This window comes from Emydura macquarii, unplaced genomic scaffold, assembly GCF_026122565.2.
Source record: "Emydura macquarii macquarii isolate MOO-44397 ecotype Brisbane River unplaced genomic scaffold, CSIRO-AGI_Emac_v2 contig_561, whole genome shotgun sequence".
Classification (NCBI taxonomy): Eukaryota; Metazoa; Chordata; order Testudines; family Chelidae; genus Emydura; species Emydura macquarii.
Window position 1 is genome coordinate 9,461,693 of NW_027130698.1, and position 26,693 is coordinate 9,488,385.

A 26,693-nucleotide genomic window follows, 5' to 3' on the forward strand; every position below is an offset into this window, starting at 1 on the left:
TGGATTTATCAAGATCTCGAAGAAGAAGGCTGCAGTTATTTCAAGCCACCTCCAAGAAGCAGAAATCTGTTGTCATGGCACAGGAGTCTTTAGGTTTTTCTTTATTCTCCAGCGCAAGAAACCAGGGCATAAATTTCGACTGTCAATGCCTCTTTGTAGCCTCTGCTAATCGCATAGGATTTAAAAAACTCATGTTTCTAGCATTATGATGTTCATTATAAAATGGAGGAAAGAAGTTTCTCAGCCATAAAAATACTTGCAGGATGTTGATCTTGTTGTGGCATGGGACAGGCTGAGTTAATTCAAAATGAAAGATCTGGTTGGTTGTGTAACACCAAGTTACCATGGCTAGTGAGGAAAATTTTAGCTGAAATCTGTTACCTGCTCCTAAATAACAAATGATCAAGTTGCTAGGATTTGTGATATCATTGCAAAACTCAGCTTGAAAGGGAGCTCTGTATAAGTCAGTCCTGCACCAGAACATCCTATGTTAAGAATACTTGGATTTGCCTTATTTATTCTAGTGAAGGAGTGTTTAAAAAGAAGGCTTGATTATGCAGTGCTCATCTTTGCTGATGCCTAGTTCTTTCTTTGTGTTAAAATAACCCCAGTGATGCTTCTGTACAAGAACCACAGCATTGTACCTTTGCTGCATTTATTGCAGTTGATCAGAGGCTTAGAAATTATCCTTGTGTCTGAATTAGTCTGGTCCTTTTTTATAGGACTTGGGATTTGAAATCTGGAGACTGGGGCCTGTTCTTAGTTGTAATGATGACTTGTTAAGTGATCTTGAGCAAATGCTTAATCTGTATGTGTCTCGCTGTCTCCCTTGGAGAATTGGGGTTATACCATCTTTGTCAATATCTGTGAATGAAAGGTGCAGAATAAGAACAAAATATTGTAAGGGGTATATGTAATGCTCACAGTACAGGTTGCACTAGTGTTTCCTTTTTTAAAGTGTCATTTTTCAACTGATCTTTTCAGCCAGAAAGATCAATATGGCAGGTTTGTTAGTGGCCCTGGAACCCTTTTTTCCCTTGTCAAGTTCTAACTGTTTTCAATAACAAAGATGGGGGTGTGAATCTTTTTCTCTTTTAAATAAATATCTTTGCAACTTATCTTGATTAGCTCTAGTTCCTTAGTGACCCAGTAAATACTGGAAACTTTAAATTGGCTGGGAGATGGAGGTTCTGTTGCAGATATACCTTGTGTGGTCTGGTAAAACTTGCCTATAGCTTATCCATATTTTACAGGTTTTAGAAGGTACCTTGTGGATGCACAGTAGATTCTGTAAAGTGAAGTCATAGCTGACTGCCAGTGTTCTGTTGGTTCTGTGCATGTGTGCATAGCATAGGAAAATTCATAGGGAATATTATTTGTATTTGTATTGGGGTTGTGCCTTGGAGCCCCTGTCATGGACCAGGACCCCTTTATGCGCTAGACACTGTATAAACACTGTACAAAAAGACTGTTCCTCCCTCAAAGATTTTACAATCTAAGTAAAAAGTGTAATAAATTTCTGTATGCTGAGTTAGAGGCAGGGTTAGAAAGGAGACCTACCTCTGATGAAGAAAGCACCAACCGCCTGGAGACACACACAGCTGGAAAAAGGGGTCCTTTGCCTAGAGGAAGGCCTAACGGACTGACTGTGTGTGCATAATACACATTCCCAGAGTTGAGACTTCTATGGTGAGCCACTTGGTCCTGAAGTTGCAGTTCAAATGGCCTGTATGGCTGAGTAAGGAGTTGGGAAAGTTGCTCTTTTCATAGTTTACACTTACATCAAGAAAGTTTCTCTTCATGGCTGATGTTTTAGATTGCACTATTTGTAAAAGCTGCTGCTGCTTGTTTTATGGATTCATAGATTATAAACCACGAGGCACTATTGTGTTCAGCTATTCTGACCTCCTACACAACACAGGCCATAGGGTTTCCCTGAATTAACTCCTGTACTAACTAGACCATATCTTTTAGAAAAACATTTTGATTTTAAAATTACCAGTGATGGAGACTGCCATAACTCTTGGTACTTTGTTCCAACCTTCATTATCCTCATTTTAAAAGATTTGCACCTTTATTTCCAGTCTTCAGGCTTGTCTACATGGCAAGTTTACTGCATGGCAAGCCATGAAGAAATTGTACTTTTCAATTTCCACTGCTTTTGGAAATCCTTAAATCAGATGAGTAATTTTGAAGAAGATTCTTCTTAACCCCCTTGTACTTAAAAGAAAAATATAATATTCTAGAAGATGGTCTGATTAATTCTGAAGATTAGGATCTTATTGGGCTGTACAAATGGGGACCCCTGTGACAGATCGGTTTGCTACAAGTCAGAAAGGAAACCTGAAAGTCTTAAGAAATACAGACCATAGCAGTGAAAGGAAAACCAAACACAGCTGTGAAAGCAATATAAGTTTAGTAATGTAATATGCTCATTCTTAAAAGCGAGAGTTGGTTTCTCCTATTGTAAAGGCTATAAGTAATCCATCAGGGTGTAAAAGGGAAGAAACATGCATACCACACACAGAGAAACAGGCTAACACTTTTCACTTCCAATCCCACAGACCACTTTAGTTCATTTAGTCAAACTTGCTGTTACTATATTACAAGAGGAGAGAGTCTTTCTTCTTCAGTTTCTCTTAGTTTACGTTATTTTTACGTTTAAATCCCCTGTGACATAATGCTCAATAAGACTTGTGAAGGTTCTAAATCTAAGATGAACTACATGTGCAAGGATTTATAATCTCAAGGCCTTGAGAGTTCTGTTACAGGGTGAGGGAGAGACAAAAGATGTTTTTGAAGAACTTTAAAAAAATGTTAGGCTTTTAGTCTGGAGACTGGGCTATTGGAGATTTTTTTCTTTGTGGACGTTTTGTAGTTGATGTCAGAGAGACAGGTTTTCTGAAGATGGGGAAGGTCTCGACATCTGGATCCTAGGTATTCATGGGTGGTTTGTGCAAGTATTCATAAAGGTTGTGACAGAATCACTACTGTTTAGCATATTTTAGCTTTCATCTTTTTTCTTTTTTAATTCTTTTATCTCTCTATTGGATAATACTTAATTTTTGTTTTCTTACAATAAGGACATGTTTTAAATTGCTTAAACATCTGGTGCAAGTTCTTCATCATTAGTTTGTGGGATACTGTGGAAATAAATTATGCTCCACTATCTCTAAAGGTTGCTGGTTTGATTCAAAACAGACCTACTTTTCTGCCCACTAAGTGAACGTTACATTGATTGTAACTAAGTGAGCACACTATCAAGGTGTGAAAAGGTATGAAGAAAGTGCAAAAAAAACTGGCTACTGAGGTAGTGTGGATCATGGGTCCAGGGAGTTCCATTGGGAGAACTGTGGCATCTCCTAATAAAGAAACCTGATATACTGGCCCTGTACAATGGTAGCAGAGCAACCTGGTGTCTTAAAGAAGACTAATGTGGAAGAGCAATATCAGGATGTTTGTTACTAAGTTTCCACAGTTGATTAAAGTTACATTTATTTTGACTGTTTTATGGAGGATGGCGCTTATCTGATAGACAGAGGGCCATATTCTCAAGTAGGTGTAAATTGACATTGCACCATTGGATTTAATAGAGCTATGCTGATTTACACCAACTGAATCTGACCCAAAATAGAGGGATGGTAGTCAACTTGTGGGAAACAGGTACAGTGAGTATACAGGGGAAAACCGTGATCTCAGGAAGAAGAGTCATGAAACCTAGGACTCTTACATGTTAGCCCTCCGGTGAGGGTTGTGTGTAGTGAAGATGAGGGACTAAGAGGCTTCCCCTCCATTCAGAATGATTAGGGTATATCTACACTGCAATAAAATACCCATGGTTGGCTGGTGTCAGCGGCTTGCGCTGTGGGGCTATGATATTGCACTGTAGACGTCTGGACTGGGGATGGAGCCTGTGCTTTGAGACCCTTCCCCCTCACGGAGTCCAAGAGTCTGTGTTCCCTCCCAAGGTTGGTAGTCTATACTGCAATTTTATAGCCCCACAGCCTGAGTCCTGTGAGCCCGAATCAGCTGGCATGGACCAGCCATGGGTGTTTTATTGCAGTGTAGACGTACCCTTGGTGACACAGAAATAGTCAGTTGATCCAAGTTGCAGTAAAAACCTTTTCTAAATCAGTAAGGCACACCAAATTCTTTAAAAATAAGGCCATGCCCTGAATGCACTATTGGAATTGTCTTACCCAACCAGTATTTTCCCTATCTTTGATATGAAAGACAATAAAATTTGATATGAAAAAAGCCTTCTGATTTATAGGTGGAGAGCTTTAAAGTTCTACAGCACATCCTATGCAGTTAAGCTTTTTTTGTTTGTTCTGTTACCAACCGTTAGGTCAGCCTTTGATAAAGAGAACTGTGCCATAATGTTTGTCTTCACATATTTCTCATTGTTATTCTTAAGAAGGATTGTCACTTGAGGGTCAGATTAGAGCTCATTCAACCAGAGCAGTGGCAGCAATAGTAGCCAGCCTCAGGTCAGTCTTGCCTCTTGAGATTTTCAGGGCAGTCACTTGGAATTTATTGTATAGTTTTACAAAACATTATTGCCTCAACATTGTATTGCATAGAGAATTTAAATGTAGTCTGGCTGTACCTCAAAGTGGATTCCATTTCAGCACACAATTCTCCTTGTCACATTTTGGGAAATATCTTTTTCTTATCCTGCATATTAATTTTGTTTTTGTAAGTAATTATATCCTTAATATTGAAGTGTGTGTGTATTGAAGTATATATATATATATATATATTTAATGTACTACATGTTTTTGCATGTGGCTTATTCCTTCTTATAAAAGAAAAGTCACTATTAACTTATGTTAATGCAGTATATTTCCATTCTGTCAGGGACATTCTTTTAGTTTTATAACGTTTGAGAGCAGGCTACTCTAATTTGCACTCTACTGCAAAAGGCAGAGGGTCAAAAAATGCTGTAAGGATTGATGTAGTACATCTAGGTTACACCCAATTCTTCCTGATCATGTCCTCTTTTACCTATTACAGTTTTTGGGGAGCATGAATGGCATAACATATGTGCCACTAGTGGATTGCCCTTTCACTGCGGTTACTTGTTTTAGGTTAAACCAGTTTTAAAGCCAGATGACACTGGCAGTGCTGCACAAAATGGATTTACCACTGTGGAGAATATAGCTCATTGTGTCTCTTGCAAAAAGATTACACTAGCAGGTCCAAACTTTTTAAAATAACCATTGTTATAATTGGTGCTAACGGCATTTGTAGTCCTAGATTAGACAAAACTGAGTTTTAAAGAAACATCCCTCCCCAGGGTGTCGCTGCAGGGGCAGAGTTAAGGTGTTTAGGTCCCTTCATTGTGCATTTACATACTTTAAGGTCCATTAGATTTCTTTTATGCATAAACTTACCTCTAAATTTCCTGGATTTGTAATACTTGTTTTAGGGATAATTACAACATCCTCACAGTAGTTTACCCTTAAGTTACAGATATGTACTCAACATTAACTTCAGTGTAATGCAATTTTTACATAATGGATTAAGCAGAACTTTTTTTCTTGTATAGAGTTCAAATGTATGAATTGTCAGCACCTCCATTACGATTACTGTTGTTTAGTATTTACTGTAGGCTGAAAGTTAACTTGTAACATTTGAGTCCAAAAGCAAATTATGTTGCCAGATTCCAGTGGTTCTGCTGTTAATAAATTCAATATGTAAAAAAGTTTTAAGTGTCAAAAGCTTTCCCCCCTGCTTCTTGTTTACTTGGCTTTTGTTAAAACAATGTTGCTTTATTATCAGACGCACACAATGTTTCTGAAACAAGCTATTGCACATAGAACACAAGAATTCGCAGACTGAATCAGACCAGTGTCCATCTAGTCCAATTCCTTGTCTCCAAATGTGGCTAGTGCCAGATGCTTTAGCAGAAGGAGTAAAAAAGCCTATAACAGGCAGGTGTGGGGTAATCTGTCCCCCCACATTAGGTTTTATCCTGATTTCGAACAGCTGAAGAATGGCTTAAGCCCTGAAGCGTATAGTTTAATATCTCTTCCACAAAATAACCATTAATTATAGCTTAATATTCTTGATATGCATATAAATGTCCAATCCCTTTCTGAATCTTCTTACATTTTTGGCCTCAATGACTTCCTTAGGCAATGAGTTCCACAGTCTAATTACATTTTGTATGAAAATTTTTTACCTTTTATTAGGTTTGAATTTCCTACCTATTAGTTTCATGGAATGTCCTCTTGTTCTTGTGTTACATGACAGGTAGAGCAGAAGATCCTATACCAGTTATTTTATATACTTTTATTATGGCCATTCTGATTCATCATCTTTCTAAGGTAAATAATCCCAAACATTTCAAACTCTCTTCATATGAGAGTTTAACCAGGCCCTTGATCATTCTTGTTGCCCTTCTCTGAACCCCATCTCGTTCTGCGATATCCTCTTTGAAATGGGGTGACCAGTATAGTGCACAGTATTTTAGCTAAGGCCACATTGTTGATTTGGAGAATTTTGTAATGTCTTTTATATAAATCTCTGGCCTCATCTGTGCATTGAGCAGTCGTCTTCATTGAGCTGTCTACAATGACACACAGATCCTTTTCTTGAGGTAACACACCATACAGTGTTCTAAATTAGCTGTATCAGTAGTTAGATTTATCTACTTTGCATTTATCAATACATTTTATTTGTCAATTTTGTTGCATTGCCAATTCACCTAGCTTGTGCTGACCTTCCTAAAATCCTGGACCTGATTCAGATTTGTGTACCCTGCATGCGAGTGTTGCATTCACAGCTAGTCTTACCAGTTTTCAGAGGGATTCTGAGCAAATGCTTTCACCACACTTGGCTCCTGCTTTCCCAGTTCTTGCTTCAGTACTTCCTCCACCCTGAACTCTTGCTCTCCTGCTCCTGTCAATTTCTGCTTCCTGCCCTTAGCTCTTCTCCTTCCCCCATTCTTATGCCAAGCTTCTGGACTCTGCATCTTCTCCCTTGCTGTTTCTGGGAGCTGATGCAGATGCTGGTGGGGTAGCACAGTGTGCTAGGCTGCAGGATGGGCTCTGGCTCTTCAATGGCTAGATTGCAGAGATGGCCCTTGAATATAAAGACAAGCTATCTTCAGGATTTATATTTATTCTATAAACATTGGGTAAAATTTTGGTCCCACTAAAGGCAATGGCAAAATGCCCATAGATGTCAGTGGAGCCAGGATTTCACCCCTTCCCTGATCTGTAATCTATCATGTAAATAAATGGCTGGAAGACAGTATCGGGGCATCCATAATAGTTCTGTCTTCTCTTCCCCTCCCTTTACTTCTGCTGGCACTGTTGTTACATAGTGGTGATTGTGGAGGTAGCTCCCTGGCCACCTCCTTCTTTCTCTCCTCTCTCCTTTGTTTAGCCAGCTCTTTTTTTTTTTTTTTTTTTGCTGCTATGGCCTTCTAGGCCACACATTGTTGGATAGTTGGATTATGAATTCAACGGTATGCCTGCTAACCATCCCCATTACCATAGTATCAGAGTGCTTCACAGTCTTTAACATGTACTTCTCCTCATAACGCCCTTGTGAGGTAGGGAAGTGCAGTTATCCCCCTTTTACAGATGAGGAACTGAGGCACAGAGAGACTAAGTGTCTTGGTCAAGGTCATACAGAAAATCTGTGGCAGATCAAGGAATCAAGTCCAGGTCTCCAGAGTCTCAGGCTTGGACCTTAACCACTGGATCATCCTCCTTCTCTACTTCCGTACGCTCTCTAGTGTTCACCTGGAAAAAATTGTCAGTTATTAAGAATCGAGACTGATTCTTTGTATTATGCTTTTTAAAAAGTAGATTTTTTTTTTATGGGTGATTTAACAATGGAATGTTTCTCCATTTTTGCCTAAATCCTCAATTTCATCCTTGGTTTAAGAAAGTTTACTGTTGATTGTCATGTTTGTGTGCGCAAGGTAAAATTAGCTAAATTGTAACTTGTAACTTTATTTCAATTTTAAATTTTGTCAGACCATTCATATTTTTTAATAATAAGAATCTCAAGTTATTAACTGAAAATGTAAGAGGTGTGGAGTTAATTGTTTTGCACAAAGCATGGCAAAGGGTGGACTTGGCTAGGCATAGCTACATTTAACTAATTAATTGGTCGGCAGCTCCACATTGCTAATATTACAATTCAGAAGAACATGATTCTCAAGAGTTCAAACCAGATTTTAGCAATATGTAGAGCTATTAAAATTAGTACTTTTTGGTAAAACAACTAGCATATAGCTAGCTGACAGTGTTGCAATACAACATGAGCTATATTTGTTACATTTTAAAATTACCGTGCTATCAGTGCTCAAAATGGATTTAGGAACTGGGAAAATATCCTTTGCATGTACTGAAGCTACATCCGTGTGCGTACAATGAATTTCCCAGGTAATTAAAGTTGCTTAGTACAGTGAGTGGTTTTAAAAGAGATACAGGAAAATTGCTTGGGCTTAAATACCATAAGTATGTAATTGCAGAGAATGGTGTACATTTCTCTGGTGTCTGTTGTTTCTATAATCTGTTATACCCTATTTTGTAACTGAATTTCTTTTGCCCCAGGGCATTTTTGGAAGTGAGACAGCATGTCTTAATAGGTTTTCCTTGGTAAACAAATTTTAAAAGGAAAACATGAATATGCTATAAACTACATAAAGCTTGAACAAATAGCCTCTTCTTTGTGACTTTCTAATATGTTCATAGTCAAATTATTGGGCATTATGATTTGATTCTTCATGTTCTAGTTTAAGCTTTTCTAATTGGAACTCATTAAGTGCTGTTATGGTGAGTTGCTCTTTCAGCTAGATGGAAATTTCTCTTTCATTGTTAGTGCTCCATAGCAACAGAACGCCCAGTGACCATGCTGAATGCACAACAACACAAACCAACTTCCCCAGGTGGAACCCTAGTTATTGACCCAACCTTCTGAACTCTAAATCAGGCACTTTGCACTCCCAGGAGAAAATCTCAGATGGTGTAAACTGGCATAGGTCTATTTCAGTTAACTGTAAGGAGTCTTTGGCAATTAACACCAGCTTGAGGCTGTGTATCCAGTGTCTTGATACAATCCCTCAACAAATAAAGGTGAGAGGGTGGGGAAGATCAGCAAGGGAGGCAGGTATCTCCCACTTGCTGGCATCTTCATTTCCGCACACTGTGTGTGTTAGATGTTCAATCCTGCCATGAGTAGCCCTCATGTTGGTCAATCACAGGCCAACTCCAGGTGTATTAAATTCATCCAAGCCTATAGGTACACGTGGGCCCCTCTCCTCATCCCTTTCGGTGCTGTCTTGGCAAACACAGCAATGTATGCTTCCCTTCAAGGCTGGTGCAGCATTTTAAAGAAACAACAAAACTCACCTCTTCTATTCATTGTGGGTAGGAAAGAATTCTATAATTTCAGATGAGTTTATTATCTCAGTTTTGAAGAGATATGTGGAATCTAGTCTGAGTTAGCACTTATATATCACTACTTAAAATTCTTTGTGTATTGTGGACTTTAAGGATGAAATCTGAGCCCTATGGAAGTCAATGGAAAAGCTCCCATTGAAATCAGTGGGGCCTGGATTTCACCCTACCTGCTAAAACTTCATAACAACCCTGTAAGGTAAGAAGTGGGGCTGCTAAGCACTACGGTAATACAAATAATTAATAATAATTATCCTCATTTTACAGATGAGAAAACTGAGGCAGAAAGGTTAAGGTGCTATACTTGTAAGAGCACAAGTGGAGTTTTGCATACATCTATATTTCCCCATATCTTGTGAGCATTTGCCTGTATGCAACCTTGACTTGCACATGTATGCCAAGCATTAAGCACAGCTTAAGTAAACTCAAGTGTTTGTCACCTTTTACAAGTGTGCCCTTACAAAGGCTCAACTAACTAGAACAGAGGAGATGCATACTAAAGATGTTCAGAAATTCCTGGTTCTTTCTTCTTGAACCAGGAGTTTATACCTCTTGCTAGTTTCGTGAAGATTCATCTTTCTCTGACTGGAACTGGTTTATTACATTGTTTTATTTATTTTATCATAGGATTTGAAACGGCAAAATCTCTTGCACTCCATGGGGCCTATGTCATCCTCGCCTGCAGAAATATGTCGAGAGCCAATGAAGCTGTGCAGCGCATCCTAGAGGAATGGGTAAGGAAACGTATATATTTTTTCAATGCCTAGCGAATTCTACCACATTCAAAGCAATGTGGCATTATGAGGTCTTTTGGTGCCATGTAGACAGTTTAAGAAATGTTATTTTTCACTTATCAGAATTCAAGAAAACAGCTTTCTTTGTATTGTAATAATCATTTCAGTACTTAAACATACTTATAGACAGAACAAAGGAGATTTGCCATTTTATAATGTTTATGTACAGTTAGATTTAAGCATTGTCATGCTGTGCTTGGAAGGTTATTTAAATGCTAAAAGAAATTTAAAGGACCAATGAGATGCATGTCAGAGGTGACCGAAAAAGAGAATTTCTTAAGCATGTAAATGTGTGTGTAATTACGTCTGAGATTGTCAGTGTACAGCCCTTGCCACCTTGGTCACTATTACTTCGAGAGCTACATAAAATTCTGTCTATAAAGTACTTCAAGGAAATCATTTTTGTCTGGTTTTTTAATTAAATACTTATTCTTCTTTGAATGCTGTCCCTCATGAGTCCTTTATTGGAGATTTTCTGTTAGTGTCTGTTTGGCCTGCTCATGTGCTCTATACGACCTCATGACGTGCTCTGAGGATATATAGGGCTGTGTTGGTGAACCACCCTCTATTCCATCTCTACTGCCTCAGCCTGAGACAGAGCTCTAGTGTGTCCACCTTATGCATGCCTCAGTTGGTTTTAATTAAAAAGTAAAACAAGTTTATTAACTTAAAGGAGGTGAGATAGGATTTTAAGTGAGTTCAAGTATAAAGGATAGAATTAGAAATGGTTACAATCAAATATGTTCTAGAGGTTAAAATGTAATAAAACTAGCTACAGCCTTTATTCAAGATAGTTTCCTTACAAATCTACCTTCCAACAAGAGGGCAGACCACCCCTCTCATCAGGATCTTCCACAAAGTTCATAGTGCTCAGCTCCTTTGGGTTTTTAGGTGAAGGATCTCTTGGGGTTCTTTGCCCATCTCTTTTATAGTTCAGTAAACCTTTGACATGGATTCTTCTGAAGGTTACCACTCCAAAGAAAAGTTAATTCAAACTACGAGGAAGGAGATGATGTATCTGCCGGTGAAGGATTCTTTGCTGGTTTCTTCCCCTGCTAGTGTTTGCTAAAATGCAAATGGATCTGTTTCCTGCAATCTTCTCCTTCTGCTGTGATGCTGAGTGGTTATCTCCTCCCCTTGTAGGCCTGATGGTTCTGCTTACCTTTTATATAAATTGCATTCCCATTGTCTCTTAATATATCTTGGGAATACTTTCAAGGTGGCAGAACCACATTCTTTTGTATAGAAAGAGGTAATTTCAGCTCTGCCTGCCAAACACATTTTAAGAACATAAATCCCATTATGTTTGTAATTTTGAATTTGTCTTCTGCATGTACACCATGCAATGATATTAACAATCAGTACATTGTTAGCTTTCTATGGATATCTTACATGACACCTTTTAGATACAGGTTGTCACATTAGTGAATTAGGGTACACTGAACTGGTCAGGCCAGCTGAAACTCATTACCAGATACCAGTGAGCCTCTTGCATTGGGATGCTGTTAGGGTCACAAGATAAAGTCCTTAGTTTCTCTCTCTATCCTTTTAAATTTTTAGCACTTAGGGAAACATTATGTATTTGCTTCCTATGTCTGGAGGCTGAAACAGTTTAAAGTGCTCCCTCATACTATTGGATGGCACTCAGTAATGTTTTATAATAGTGAGTAACGTACACCTGAAATTAGTTCTACTAATGTTTCTGTACGTCTGAAAAATGTAATAATTATTCAAGAATATGCCCCAATAACTGCAGATTCTGATGAGGATGTCAATATTGTATTAAAACATTGAAGAAACAATGAAAATCGGTGGTGGAAAGAAAGACAGAATGGTAATTCATATGGGAGACTGGAATGCAAAAGTAGGAGGGGGAAGAGTATCTGTGGCAGTTGGCCTATTTGGGCGTGGTGAAAAACCAGAGAGGAGAAAGATTCATAGAATTTGTTGAGAAACAAATTATCTACAATACTTACGTTGAACAAACTGTGCAAATAATATTTGGGAGTCCTGAGGGAGGAGTGGGCAGGTTCGGGAGATGCATACAAAACAAAGGTTAAAGTTATACCAAATGCAGATTGTGGATTAGATCATAGACTGGCATTGATGGAACTGAATATAAAGCTGAAAAAAATTACAGAAAGTCAAACATTATTTAAGGTGGAATCTTGAAACTCTGAGGAATGATCAGATGCAAAGTCACTATCAAGAAGTGTTGAGGATCATTAATGAAAACAAAGACCCAGGTGACTTGGAATGTCTGAAAGGTGTGATCACAGAAGCTGCAGATAAACATATTAAGGAAGGGAAGAAGGGAAGAAGTTAATATCTAAGAAAAAAGCCATGGATGACAGATGAAATCCATTGCTCTGGTGGATGAAAGAAGAAAAGTAAAAGCACAACAAAAAAAGAGGAATATTAGAGACTAAGTAAAATAATAAAAGAATAAATACACATTAGTAAAGTCTGAATGATTTAATGAGAAATGCAAAGAACTTTAACAGTTGCATAAAGAGAACAAACAAATGAAGATGTATCAAAAGATATGAGCCTTAGTCTTCAATTACAGAAGGTGTACAATATGATCCTTAAGGACAAAAATGGACAATATTTGACAGACCTTAAAGACAAAAACAAGAGATAGTGAGAATGTGTCAAGGAACTTATTTGATGAAGATAGGCCTGAAAATCTCAATTAGAGATGTATCAGGTAAACTCACCAATAATGGATAAAGAAATCATGGCAGTGATAAAGACTTCTGAATGGAAAAAGCACTATGTTGTGATGGAATACTGGTTGAACTGTTAAAAAGCCTAGGAGATGAAAGTTTGAAAGCCCTATCAGAAGAATGAGGAGTATGTTTGAGACAGGAGAATTTCCAAAGATGATATAACCTCACGGTGTATCCAAATCCCCAAAAAGAACAATGTTATGGATTGTAAAGGCTACAGAACAATCAGCCTAATATCGCATGCCTCTAAGGGTGTGTCTTCACTGATGGCAGCAAATTCGCCGCCATCAGATTGATTCTTTGGGATTGATTGAGTGGAAGTGAAGACCTGCTCAATCGATCCAGAAGTCAATTTAATAAATCCACCTCCGGAAAAAGAGTAATGCTGAGCCGACGGGAGCACATTTTCCGTCGGCGCAGTGAAGTGAAGGTACCGCGGTAAATAGAAATTAGGAAGTCAACGGGATGATACCCAAGCTACTCTACATAGCTTGCGTATCTCCTGTCAACTGCCACTGAAATTCCTGGTCAGTGTAGACCAGGCCTAAGATACTTTTGCAAGCTGTTCAAGGCTGAATACAAGGGAGGATTGATAAAGAAATAAGTGAACAAATATATAGCTTAAAATGTGGAAAGGGTGTGAACTTGAAGCTCATGTTGGAAAGATTAATCGAAATGGGGTAAACAGTATACTTGTGGGGTTTTTCTTTTTATTTGGAAAGTCATTCTACTAATACAAATTACTCAACATGTTGAGATCTGCAGGGATTGAGGGATACAAACTCCGATTAATAAAACAATTTATATTGGAATCAGAAGGAGATTATAATTGGAAATGAAAATGAAAACCTATTAGGGATCAAGAGAGAATTTAGACAAGGTTGTATAATGTAACTGAATTTATTCAACATTTATAGCAAGTGTTAGATGAAATTAAGAAGCAGAAGGAAGTATTAAGATGAATGGAAAAAGGGGGAATGTTATTTGTTGTGCAGATGACACAGCACTGTTTGCTGATTCAGAAGAAGGTCTGATAAAGTTAGTGGAGATTATACATAAATATGACAAAGAATATGGTCTATCTAGAGTCAAATGTGGACAAGACAAACTATGGTGGCATGCAAGGATCATAGAAAACATGCAAGATTATAGTGAATGACACAGCCATACTGCAAGTGAGACATTATTGCTACTTAGGAAGCATCAGTAGAGAAGATGGAAGATCAGATACTGAATTCAGCACCAGAACAGCAAGAGTGAAAGAGACATTCAGGAGGAATAAACATCTGAGGAGAAGGGACATAAATCTGAAGACCAAATTCCAACCTTACATTTGTTCAGTGTTAAATTACAGCTGTGAAACATGGATATTCAAACAATCAATAATAAAGAAACCACAGTTCTTCTGAATTATGGAGGTTACAGAAGAAAATATCATGGATAGACCATGTAACGAAAAAGTACTGGAGATTATTGGAACTCAGCAAATGCTAGTCAGAACTCATATGAAATGAAAGATTTGATTTGCAGGGCACATTGTGAGGGGTTCCATTGGTGATGCATGTTTATGGGCACTGGAAGGGAAAGTTGATGGATGATGTGGTATGCTGGATGAATCAAAAAGACTATTCATCCACAAAGAGATTAGTGGAGGGTTGTACAGAATGTGCTACTATGATGGCAAACCTCCTGTAATGGCGATGCCACATAAGAATCATTTTGGAGCCCAGTTTCTTGAGAGTATTTGGATTAAAGCCTTCTCTCTCTTGGGCAGGTGAGTTTAAAATACTGTATTTTAAGGTTTGTTTTTTCCATGGTTTCTAACTGAAATGGAAGCTGCCTTTTTTCTTTGTTGCAGTAACATCAGTGGAATATTTAAGGGGGACTCACTTCAAGATTGTGTTTGTGTTACTTTTAAATTTGATCTTCCAATTTATGTGGATTTTTGGGTAGTCCCTCTTTTGAATTGATTTGTTCTCTTTTCAAACGCTCATAGGTAAATGTAATTAAACTATTTCAACAGAAGAGTGAAATGACATGAAATAATTCTGAGTACCTCTTACATATAATTTGCTTTGCACATTTAATTTAAAAAGTGTTTTTCTAGAAGTTATCACAAGTCAGTGAAAGCAAAAATTGTTTTTAGTACTTTGTGCAGACGACAGGAGTACCAGACTACTTGTATAAGTACATATATTACTTCACTGAAAGTTAATGAATTGGTAATTGAATGAAGATTACTGTCTTGGTTCAAATTACTTTAAAAAACCCCTACATTTATTTACTAACAGTTCTCAAATTCTAATTGTTCAGAATACAATCTCATCTGTAAACCGGGTAGTGGAGAACCTTCAGTGCATCTTTGTAATGGCTTTGTTGTTGTTTATTGAGAGGGTCTAATTAACTTTGATTATTGCACTAATATTGTGGCATTTTGACAGTCCCTCAGATTTATGACTCTGGGAAAATAAACAACTGAAATGTAGGTGCTGGAGCAGAAAGAATAAGTTATTACTGAACTTTAATTACTTGGAGTGTGTAACCAGGGGAGAATTATTTGGTGAATTACAAGATGCTTAAAATTTACATCAAATTGTAAGCAATCTTGAGGAAAATGAGAACGGGGAAAAGAGAGAGAGCGCAGCTATTCAAAACAAAAAGGGGGAAGATTCCTTTGTAATACACAGGCATGTTAGATTAATCTAATTGATTAATACTAATATTACAATATTGACACCAATATTTCTTTTGTAATAAATTTTTATATTTTTTTCCTTTACATGGAAGTGTGGAAGTTTAACTTAAAAATTCTCCTTTCCTGAAGGAAGAGCGTCTTTTAAAGAAAAAATAATGTAATGTTATTTAGTGGAATTCCCCCAGCAGGGCAGGAAACACTGTACCCTGCCGCAAAGGACAGCTTTTAAGAGGCCGAGACTTTTGGCTTTGAACTCATTGGGGAAGCTATATGATCAAGGGCACTTGTTTCACTTCAGTTTAAATTGGGAATGTAGAACTATATTTGGAAATATACCACATTAGGGTGCAATTCTGCAAAGCTTAGCACACATGAGTAAATTTACTCTTAGGAACAGCCCCATTGAAGTCAGTGGTGCTATCAGTGTGAGCCAATTTACTTATATGCATAATGCTTTGCGGGACAGCCATTAATCTGCATTGTACAAACATAAATTCTGCATCCCCTAAATTCTCCATTGAAGTGGATGAAACAGCTTTTAGAAAATGCACAATATTAATGGAAATCTGCTATTTCTATGTGAAACGTCTATGAATGTCTTCAATAATATTTAGTTTTGTTTTTTTTCTGTGGACACACTGCATGTGTGCTAATTTTAGAAATATATACTGCTGCATATAATACTCATATATATGTCACAAATGTACCATAATAATGAACTTAGTGTGTTCACAAACTAACAAATCTGTTACAAGAGTGTGTCCTATCTAAGGTTTTAGAAAAAGGTTTGAGATATAGTGTGATTGCATAATTAAAAACTTGCATCACACAACTCAGTCAACCTGCAGAACTCATTGCCAGGGGGTATTGTGAAGGCCAAAACTATAACTGAGTTCAAAGAAGAATTAGATGAATTCATGGAGGATATGTCATCAATGGCTATTAGCCAAGATGGTCAGGGATGTTCTGGATGTCTGTAAGCCTCTGACTATCAGATGCTGGGACTGGATGATGGGACGGATCACTCAATAATTGCCCTGTTCTCTTTATTCCCTCTGATGCATCTGACATCGGCCACTGTCGGAAGACAGGATGCTGGGCTAGATGGACCATTCATCTGACCCAGTGTGGCCACTCTTATGTTCTTTTAATACAAATGCATAACTGGGCAGTGTTAAGGTTGTGCGGCCTTCCTTAAGGTTCACGTTTCTCACTTTGAGTTCTTCCCTTTGCAGCCTTTACATTCTGTTAATATAGGGCCAAATGCTAAGAGATACTGAGCACTTACTATTTCTAATGAACCTGAGAAATATTCTGCTTATTTTAAAATAATCGGGAATATTCAGCTACCCACAACATGATTAAAGAAACAACTATTTTTGTTGAAAGTTTTGATTCTCTTGTGTTGACTTATGTATGTATTATGTATCTAAACTTTTTATGGCAAAAATATAATTGTTGTTTAAAAAGAAGTGAAGACCTATTATAATATGGAATTCAAAAAAGTAAGTTATGAAGTACAGTATGTTTAAATGAACTTACGAGAACAACCTAAGTAACTCCCTTAACCTTCTGGTGCGTTTGATTTATGAGATCATCGTCAATAGTGCCATAAAATATAGGGTTCCATAAGTATCTGTACAGAGTTATCTTTTTCTTTTGTTGGTGGTAATTTTGTTACTACAAAAGAATCAGTTATTGTTAGACAAAAATCAATTTTAGATTATCTCTTTTCAGTGGATCTGCAATTCAGACATAAAAGTAAGCTTTTATTTAAAAAAAAAAAAAAAAAAAGTCATGTGGACTGAAAAATCTTGACCTAAAGGACTTGAGGATAATACTAATGATATCCAGGAAAACGAGGTTTGTCAGATCAGCAGTTGCACTGTAAATTAAAAAACCACAGGGGATGACTTGGCTGGTTGTTGAAGACACATGTAGAAAACCACACATTTTCTGCTATTTATGTCTAAAAAGCTATTTTGTGGAGACTTTGATATCAGCTCTGCAATGATCACAGTTGAAAACTTGTCAGCTTCATTAGGTACCTGCATAACATTTAATGCTGTATTTGCAGTATTCTAGTTATTTTCTATAGTAAAGTATAGTAAAGTTTAGGTAATACTGCAAATATTTCTATAATTGCCTTACCTATATACCTAAAGCAACAAGTTTTCAAGGGGAATCATTGTAGCTTGTCTTCTTTTTTTAAAAACAAAAAACCCCACGCATTTGTGGAAGTAGTAGTGGAATATGCTGCTATGGGCTGAGATACATTGCTTTACAGTAGATGTCTTGAAAATGGAAGTTGCCCATGCACGATAAAGCTCAATATCAGTTTAAAACTGAGTTTGATAATTTCTTGCTCAGAAGAAAGGAAATTGGAATTTTAGAGCTATAATTAATTTTAATCATAAATTGTCAAACAAATCTCTCCTTGAGTAGTGGAAAGGCCCTAAAGCAACCAAGAAAGAATATCAATACTTTGCAAAGGAGGAATGATTGTTCCAATTCGCAGCTTAATTGACTTTAAGGCTTAATGAAAAACACTACAGTGCTGTTAGTACACATAGTTGCTCTGATGAACATGGAAATCTATGCTTCAAAAAGAGGAGTTAGGGAGTTTATTTTATATTGTATTATTGATGCATTTTTCTAACTGGGTATAAGCATAACAGTTGGACAGGGCTATATAGCTCCAGATGTTAACTATATTTTTAAGAAAATTCTTCAAAATATGGATGAATAAAATATCACACAGCTTTTTGTCTTGAGAAACTTGCATGTATTTATTCCTACAAATTTCAGTCTTTTAAGTAAGTATTACAAATACATTGAAAGTTTATTTTTTCTGAACAAAAAGTCTAAAGAAATGTTTCTCTTAAAGCTTTCTCAAAATTAAGACCACAGTTACTTCAAATAAAGAGATTAAATTATAGCAAAACTTCAGATTTCTGTTACATGGAGATGCTTACAAGATGTAGATGTAACAAGAGTACAGAAAATGTCTGTAACTCAGAACAGCAAGATAAATTTGACACTTGTCCCGTTCCTTTGCTCAAAGTATTGTTCACCTAAGGGAGACTCCTATAAAGAATGATTGATCAATAGGCAATTGCTGATTAAATTATTATAACTGAAATTAAAACCTGATCTTTGAGGCTTGGAACTCCAACTGTGACCTAACAGAAATATAGGAAGGCAGGAAGCAAGCTGTATGCACAAGATTTGTGTTTGTGTCCCATTTGCGAGGAATGTATGCAGCCCTTTTCATGCATTTTGTTCATTAGTTTAGTTTTTCAAGGAAGGAGGACTATTCTGCCAGTTAGCCTCAGATTTTGATTTTTGGTTCTGTGTATTGAATGTATATGTGGAAAAGAAATGTTATCTCTATCAAGCAAAAACTCTGTTGCGCAGTCTTAAGTATCTTGACATCTGTGGTTGTTGATCTTGTTCTAGAAGGTAGAACTCGTGCTACCATTGTGTGATGATTCACTAAGCTTCTGTTTTATCCCAACAATGCCACAAAAGCTATACAGTTGTCTTCCTCACCATAGACCTAGGTATAGGATGCCTGCAGTAGGAACAATACAGCTAAAATGCTCTGCAAGTCTGTTGACGTGCTCAATGGAGAAATGGCTCCTTGTGGCTGATTAGCAGTAAGCTATAGAGGTCAGTCATGGAAAGCCTTAAAGGATATGAAATAGACGGCTTCTTTAAGCACAGGTAGTTAGTAAAAAGGGTTTGGTGGCTGGGGAAAGGCAGCTTATTGTGGGTACTGTGGGAAGCAGCTGCAACTAAGAATCAGTAACTGCTGGGTTCCACAAAATGGCACTGAATGGCACTTCTGTTACAAATCTTCTGGTAAACATTATAATGAATAAACACTCTCAAAAAGCAAGTCTGGGTATTTCAGGATATTTTACTGCAGAGTGAACTCATTCCTATTCAAATATTAGTTCCAAGACTTGTGGCATCATTTTGTAATGAGGTATTGCAATGTTTCAAAGTATGTCATATTCTGTGTTAGAAAATGTGCCATCATACAGTAAAATACAATGTAGTCAAATCAGTAATGTATAAAGGGGTGAGTGTTTCTTCAATGCCCTGAATCTGATAAACAAGCTGTAGACCGCAGATAAAGATAGGACAAACGGATTGGATAACTAACAGCACATAAGCTTTTTGCTTCTTAAAGGCCTGATCCCGATCCAACTTTCTTTTAAGTTAAAATGTTTCAGTTATTTTTAATGTGAGCAAGATGAGAACTGATGTTACTAATGCCATCTTGGCTGAGGTTGGTAGTAATCAAAATGTCATAACCATCTGATTGCTGTCTGTGAGCTGTATGAAATGAATTGATTCTCACTCCAGTTCCCAGTAGCATCTATGTCAGTATGTGGTCTATATCACTGATCCCTCCAGTGTTGAGACACACTGAGGATGTGGTTGTTGGGGCGATTAGTAAAGCTATCTTCCAAGTACAGCTAGCAAGTAAATTGTTATAAGACTTTCAATAGTATTGAAATGTGTTTGTAGTTCTAAGAAAAATTAAAATATGCCATAAAACAGCCTGCTAATGGAGGAGCTAATTAGCTGTGGCTTTTGAACTTCTGAAGTCATCTGTTAGGTTTTAGGATTCTAAATTGAATATGTTTTCAGTGTTTTATTGGTAATGCAGGTACTCACATTGACATTTCTCAGTTGTGTCTTAGCAATGGTCTTAATAGATTTCTGCAGTGATAACATCTCTACATTCTTCTTGCCAGCCACACACCTTTTAAAAACAGCAATGAATTTAGTAACTGACAATAGCAAGAGGTTTTTTTGAAATGATTTCTAAAGAAATTTGTGTGAAAGCAAATGGATGAATTAAAAACATTAAATAGCTTCACCAACATCCACATGGATGAATTGTTAAGATCTATTTTTCTTGCATTATAAACATATGGCATGAATTTGCTGCTCTCATTACAGATACTGAGAGAAGGGAAAGACAAATATTTATATTACATTCATGTTTTACAGTAAAAACACTGTTCAGTTTGTTTATACAGTTCCACTGTTACAGTTTTTATGGTTGGTAATGAAACCACTGTAAAATAGAGTGAATTATATAGCAGATGTGTTAAGGCCCTTGCATTCAGAAAGATGCCCAACATTGAATAGTGGATATCATTTATACAGAATCAATCTACTGACACAGCTGAACTATTTCAGACCTTTGTCTACTTTGTCTATAGTTTGTCTACTACATTACTGTAGTAAAGACGTAGTTTTATTATCCAAATAAATACATTGATACTTTAAAATAATTACTCTTATGCCCTATAAAGCAGACTTTTAGTCAGTATGAGTGGGTGCAGGAGACTTTAAAGGATTTGGTAGGCATTTTCCAGTCATCTAAGAGCTTATATGGCTTCAATTTTTAGTAAACATTATGGATGCATTCCAAATGTTTAATTAATATAACATCTTACTCTTGATTCACTTTAATTTCTCGCCAGGGTTATGAAAACTTGGAAGTGTTTGTTTTGATTATTTTTCAGTTGATAAAGAACTGTGATTCCAAAGAATGTGTACTCTAAATACAGGAATTAGTAAAACTGAAAAATATTTGTTAAAAGTTAAAGTATAGCACTGTTTTTATGTATTTGAAAATATCTGTAGAAAACCTATAGTTTTCTATCTGTAGAAAACCTTTCCACCAATGCCCTTTTTATACACTCTATGTACCGCCAAAATATACATTAATTTCAGAAGATTTATGGAAGTTATGAATATTATTTCTATAGTGCCAAAGGTTTGCCTGGTACTGTACAGACAATCTCTGTAAAAACAGCTTATATTCCCGCCCAAAAGAGTTTACTATTTAAGTTCTAGACACTACAACCACTTATCCCCAAATATAGTGCTTCCTATCATGAGTGCTCACACTGACTTCAGTTGCACTGCTCAGGGTAGCAAGCACTCCGCTCAGTGTTAAATGTTATTGGTGCTGGACCATTGTTCAGTAAACAAAAGGTTAGGCGAAGAAATGTAATTAAAGACCTGGGATCTACATTTTTTAGTTTGTCAATTTCTTGTAGTTCCAAGGCGCTTTGTCAAAATGTATCAATATTTTAAAATGTATTTTGTAGTGGTAGTGTAGGTAAGAGATCTGCAAAAATGGTTTATCATTGATTGGCAAGCGGAAAGGGGAGCATTAAATGGGACTTAGAAGAATTTGAAGTGGCTTGGCACAATGGAGGGTGGGGCTGTTCCATGAATAAGAAGTTGTATTCAGAATGGCTGGTGAAGTGAGTGGTTGAAGCAGAGCGCCCTCCTTGGGTGCAGGAATAGTAGTGTCTTGGGGAAGAGAAAAAGGAAGGAGCAGCGCAGGGAATAGGGTCAGAAATGTCCTCTGGAAAGAAACAGGAATTGTGTGGAAGGGTTTTAGCAGGGAGGAAGAATGATCTGAATGTTGGGAAAGGAAAATAGTTGTGGGTGTGGTAGGTTAACTGGATGGATCTCAGTCCTTTGTTTCACAGCTTCAGTTGTAGATCAATTGATCCTGATGTAGGAAGCAGAAATGAAGAAAAGATGTGGATGGTGCAGCTGCCTTGTATGTTCCCTTGTCATGTGGCTTGTTCCAAACAGAGCCACACAGCACATGGAATGGAAAAGCCCCAAAGTCCCATCTCTAGGCATGTTCTTACATGCCCTGGGGACTCATAAGGTATAGCCTCAGGGTTCTTTCACTGGATTCATTGTAGCTTTGAGTTCCCTTGATGGGCCTTTAAGTGGGCTTAGTGCTGCTGCCATCCTGTCTGGGGTGTCACCCAGAAATTCAGTAAAATTGAAATACAAATATACCATAATATTTAGGACTTATAATACAAAGTTGATACATACATATAAACAATATTAGCATATTTAGCAAATTATAACCTATGTATGGCATATCAGGCATATGGCATATCATATGGCTCGTGCATTATTGTAATTTTGCAATATTGATATTAATAATATTAAAAATGGTCACCCCTAATCCAGATAGCGTCATACCCCTTCCCCATGTTTTTTGGTATATTCTCCAATCAGCAGAAATTTATGGACATTACATTTGCGAGAGAGGGATATTTTGTTCATGATTTAGTAAAACACTGTTCTTGATGCAGTCTCAGTGTTCTTAATTACAAAAAAACCCAAACAAACAACTCCCAGCATGCAGGAAACTGGCAAAACATAACATGAGAGAATATTGCCAGCAAATCACTCAGCCGTGACTAGTTTTGGCCAAACGTTCCAAAAATAGGTGCCTAAAGCTGGGCTTCTAAATTCATGTTTAGGCTTCCAAGTAAATTGCCTAGTGCTTTTGAAAAAATCAGGCCATCAGCTGCTTCATTTAAAACTAATGGGAACTGCTGGCTGTTCCACACTACTGAGAATCAGGCCTAACGTTAGACATCTACTTTTCAAAATCTGGGCCCCTGTGTATTTATATAGCCTAGCTTAGAGGTGTGTGTAAATAAGTCTCTGTGTTTCTCTTTGATGTTTTACACAATACAGCAGAATCCTATTTATCTGAACCTTTCATATCCATAAACTCCCATTGTCTAATTGCTTTTCCCACAGTGTGCATTGTTGGTATTGAAAAACCCTCTGTTTGTATATACTCCATGTCATGTATTCTTTTCACATAAATAGAATTCTACTCTCAGTACACTTGTAGTACTAAGTTTTGAAAATAAGTTAAACTGGCTTGATTGTAAATTTTTAACCATCTCCACAATTAATCTGGTTGTGATGTAAGCTTGTAATATATTCTATTAATGAAGAAGGCAAGCTTAGTTTATGGTAAATACACCAATAAGTGTTTATAGTACATTTTATATTTTACATGATTCCCTTTATATTTCTGCTTATCTTTTCATTCTAATTCCCTAAGGGGCATATAAAAGAACCCCTAAAGAGAGTAATTACTGCTCTACTCTTTAACCAAGGCTCCTTTTGCAAAGAGAAATCTGAGCTGCTTTTTAAAGAAGGGAGTTTTAAATAAAAATGCAAATAAGCTGCTTTGTAACCACATTAATTACTCACCTAGCCTCCTATTACCATGTTTGTATTGTTTGCAAACACTATTTACAGTCGTGTGGAAATTAACATTACTGGTCCTGAGGAAAGATTGTTGTTGGTAGGTTGTGCTTTGGAACCAATTAGAGTGAATCTTGTCTCCGTTGAGACTCATGGGGAAAAGCATAGCCTTGCAATGTCAAATAATAACATTAACAGAGACTACACAGGCATAGTGCTGTAATTATATTATTGGCCCTATTTTGCTTCTGCATTGAATTTCTCTGTCTGCATTTTAAAACCAGCAGGCCCCAGAGTTTGTTGCTAATGATTTAATATGTACTGTGATAACTTTTGATGAAAGTGATGGTGAAATCCAGTGGGTCACTTTATCACCAAACTGATTCTTTGTTTTTCCTTTTTAAAACTATGCCAGAAGTATCACTTACACTGAAGATTTCATAGGTTTTCATATAATTAATTCCCAAACTGACAAACAACTTTGCGAGCTTATTTCAGCATTATGAGTGAACAGGGTGGAATGTGTGACAGGGTACCTGTAAAGCAGTATGTTCAGACAGTGAAAATGGATTGCTCACTGTCCTTTGCACACTTATACAAAGCAACCAAAATGTTTGTTTGTAAAATATAATTGTGATCTGGAAACTGCAACACAAACTTATTGATAGTATCTTGTAGCCTTTCTTTTTTTCCCCTTTTTTTATGAATACGTAATGGACCTACAATCATTTTGACATCAAAAAAGTTCATTTGAAAAAAAGAAAACTACGCAAATGTGTCTCCATCTTCTATGTTTTAGGAGTTAGAAGCAGGGCTGTGGACAAATCCCACAAGGGTCATTTTAAATGGGTTGCACAAACGAGATCCTACAGGGTTTGGGCCCTACAAGATTTCCCCTTCTATCTACGCTTTTATCCACATACGTGTGCTAGATTAGTCCCCCCAGGTAGCCAAAAAACTCTTCTGATCAAGGATCTCGTTCTACTTGTCTTTAAAACACTATTGTGTACATCTCTGGTACTATTAAAACCAGTATGACTGTGGTTTAAAAATAATCCCAAAACAAACCCCTTACTTAATGTTTTGACTTCTGAATCAGTTCTGTTCTAGTCACAAGCATTTAAATACTCCTCCACAATAGATAGAAACACTATGTCGAAGTTGCTGTTCATCTTAATACCATGATGGAGCAATATTTCAGCTCTGAAAGGGGAAAGACTATTGAATCACCGGCATTACTACTTATAGAACCCGGGGCTTGACGAGGGGGAACTCATCCAAGAATTAATATGCTTTCTGATCTTTGTCAGCTTGTAAAGATCTAAGATTGAAGCTCCAGGTTGTATGGCTGCAGACTAGTGTAAACATAAGTGACCTAAAACACTTATTGGAACACTGTTCAAGAGGGAAGCAAAACCAATAGTATAAACAGTGGTAGAAATGTTAAGGAAAATGTCTGCTTAGAGGGCACTGTTAGCTTTGTCTGTCTAAGGTATTTCTAAGTTTCCTGTTACTGTAGTGTTGACGCACTGGGCATCTCCACTAAATTTATATTTGATTTGCCATCATTTGATCTTATCTCTCCAACCTGGGAAGTACTCTGGTATTCTATTTTCTCAGACCTTTTTTTAATAGCCTGTCAGCTTCGTTTCCATTGTCTCCTTTCACAATTACTACTCTAACCTAAAAGGAATGCTTCTCCTTTCTTGATCATCTTTTGTTGGCAGCACATGGTCTCACTGTCATTTAAGTGTTTATGCAGTACTTAGCACAGTGAGGCCTATCTGGTTGTGGTTTTTAGGCACTTCTGGAATATAAATGTTGATTAATGATAATTAATGGAAGCCTCTCATTAATAATAGCTTCTCACTTAATTTAATGGGTTAAAATGTTTTGGCAGGCAGAATGGTCTCTTTATGGCACTTAGTGATATTGTCATGCCAGAGTGCATGTGGTGCTCTGGAACTCCACTGCACAAGTGGCTGTAAGGATAAGGTGTGTCTGAGTTGTGTTCTTCTGGATAGTACTACATCATTTTAGTAAGAACCTGATCCAAAGCTCATTGAAATCAGTGGGGTTTGGATCCGGCCCTAGATATGCTAAGCATGTAGAAAGAGTTGTCTTTAAGGGGCCAGGTTTTTAGTATATAGCTGCACACTTTTATGCACATACTTAACTCGTGTGTCCAAGTCAGGTATGCACCGATCCCAGCTTGTTTTTGTGCAAACCTCCATGCATTCATTCAAGTCTTACGCTTGCTAAAGCATCTGTGCACTTCTGCATGCCTGTTTTTGAAAATCTGGCACACTTACTAGGGATGGATTTATTTGAGCTGTGTAGAGGGGGTGTGTGCCCAATGTATAACTGTCCATTCATCATTAAATGAGGTGATTTAAAAAATCTTTACGTAGTTCCTTTCTGTTTTTTGTGCTGGAAGGAAGCACTTCATGTATGTGCATTCCAGATTGTGCTATCAGGGAAAACATGCATTATTTCTGAATGCAATTCATGTTGTTAAAAATTCATTCTCATTTTACTTGTGACATGCCATATAAGCGTTCTGAATCAGAATGGATTGCTTATAATGCTAACCTTACAATTAAAAGGTATATGTTTATTTTGGTGTTTTCTAAATGGCAACTCTTGTTCCTTCAGCAATACTTTATTTGCAGAGGGAAAGTTAGATTGAAAATGCAATCCAAATGTTGCAATCTTTGCACTAAGCCTCTATTAATTTAGTCCTGATAAAGATTCTCAGTGCATCATTTTGCTGGAGCAGCTTTATTACTCAATATATAACTTTATAAGGAGGTGGTAAAAATAAGTTATAGTATGCTGAGCTTGTTCATAGTTTTTCTTTTCCTTATTTCATTTGAGATCACTGAGATACAGGATAAACTTTAAAATTAAACTTGGATCGTTAAATAAAAATATTAAGTTCCTGGAATGGAAGGATTGCCTTGTGGTTAAGGGA

General features: G+C 37.0%; 1 protein-coding gene across 12 annotated transcripts in view; it reads left to right on the forward strand.

Annotated features, from left to right (window-relative positions):
- Positions 1 to 26,693, forward strand: part of WWOX (WW domain containing oxidoreductase) — a 642,196-nt gene that overhangs the window by 34,433 nt on the left and 581,070 nt on the right. For all 12 annotated transcript variants that reach the window (XR_010918332.1, XR_010918333.1, XM_067540119.1 and 9 more), the window contains exon 5: positions 10,050 to 10,156. Coding sequence is in view for 10 of the 12 variants with exons in the window: in XM_067540119.1 (XP_067396220.1) it covers positions 10,050 to 10,156 (107 nt within the window). In the remaining 2 variants the exon portion in view is untranslated. The remainder of the gene's footprint in view (positions 1 to 10,049; positions 10,157 to 26,693) is intronic.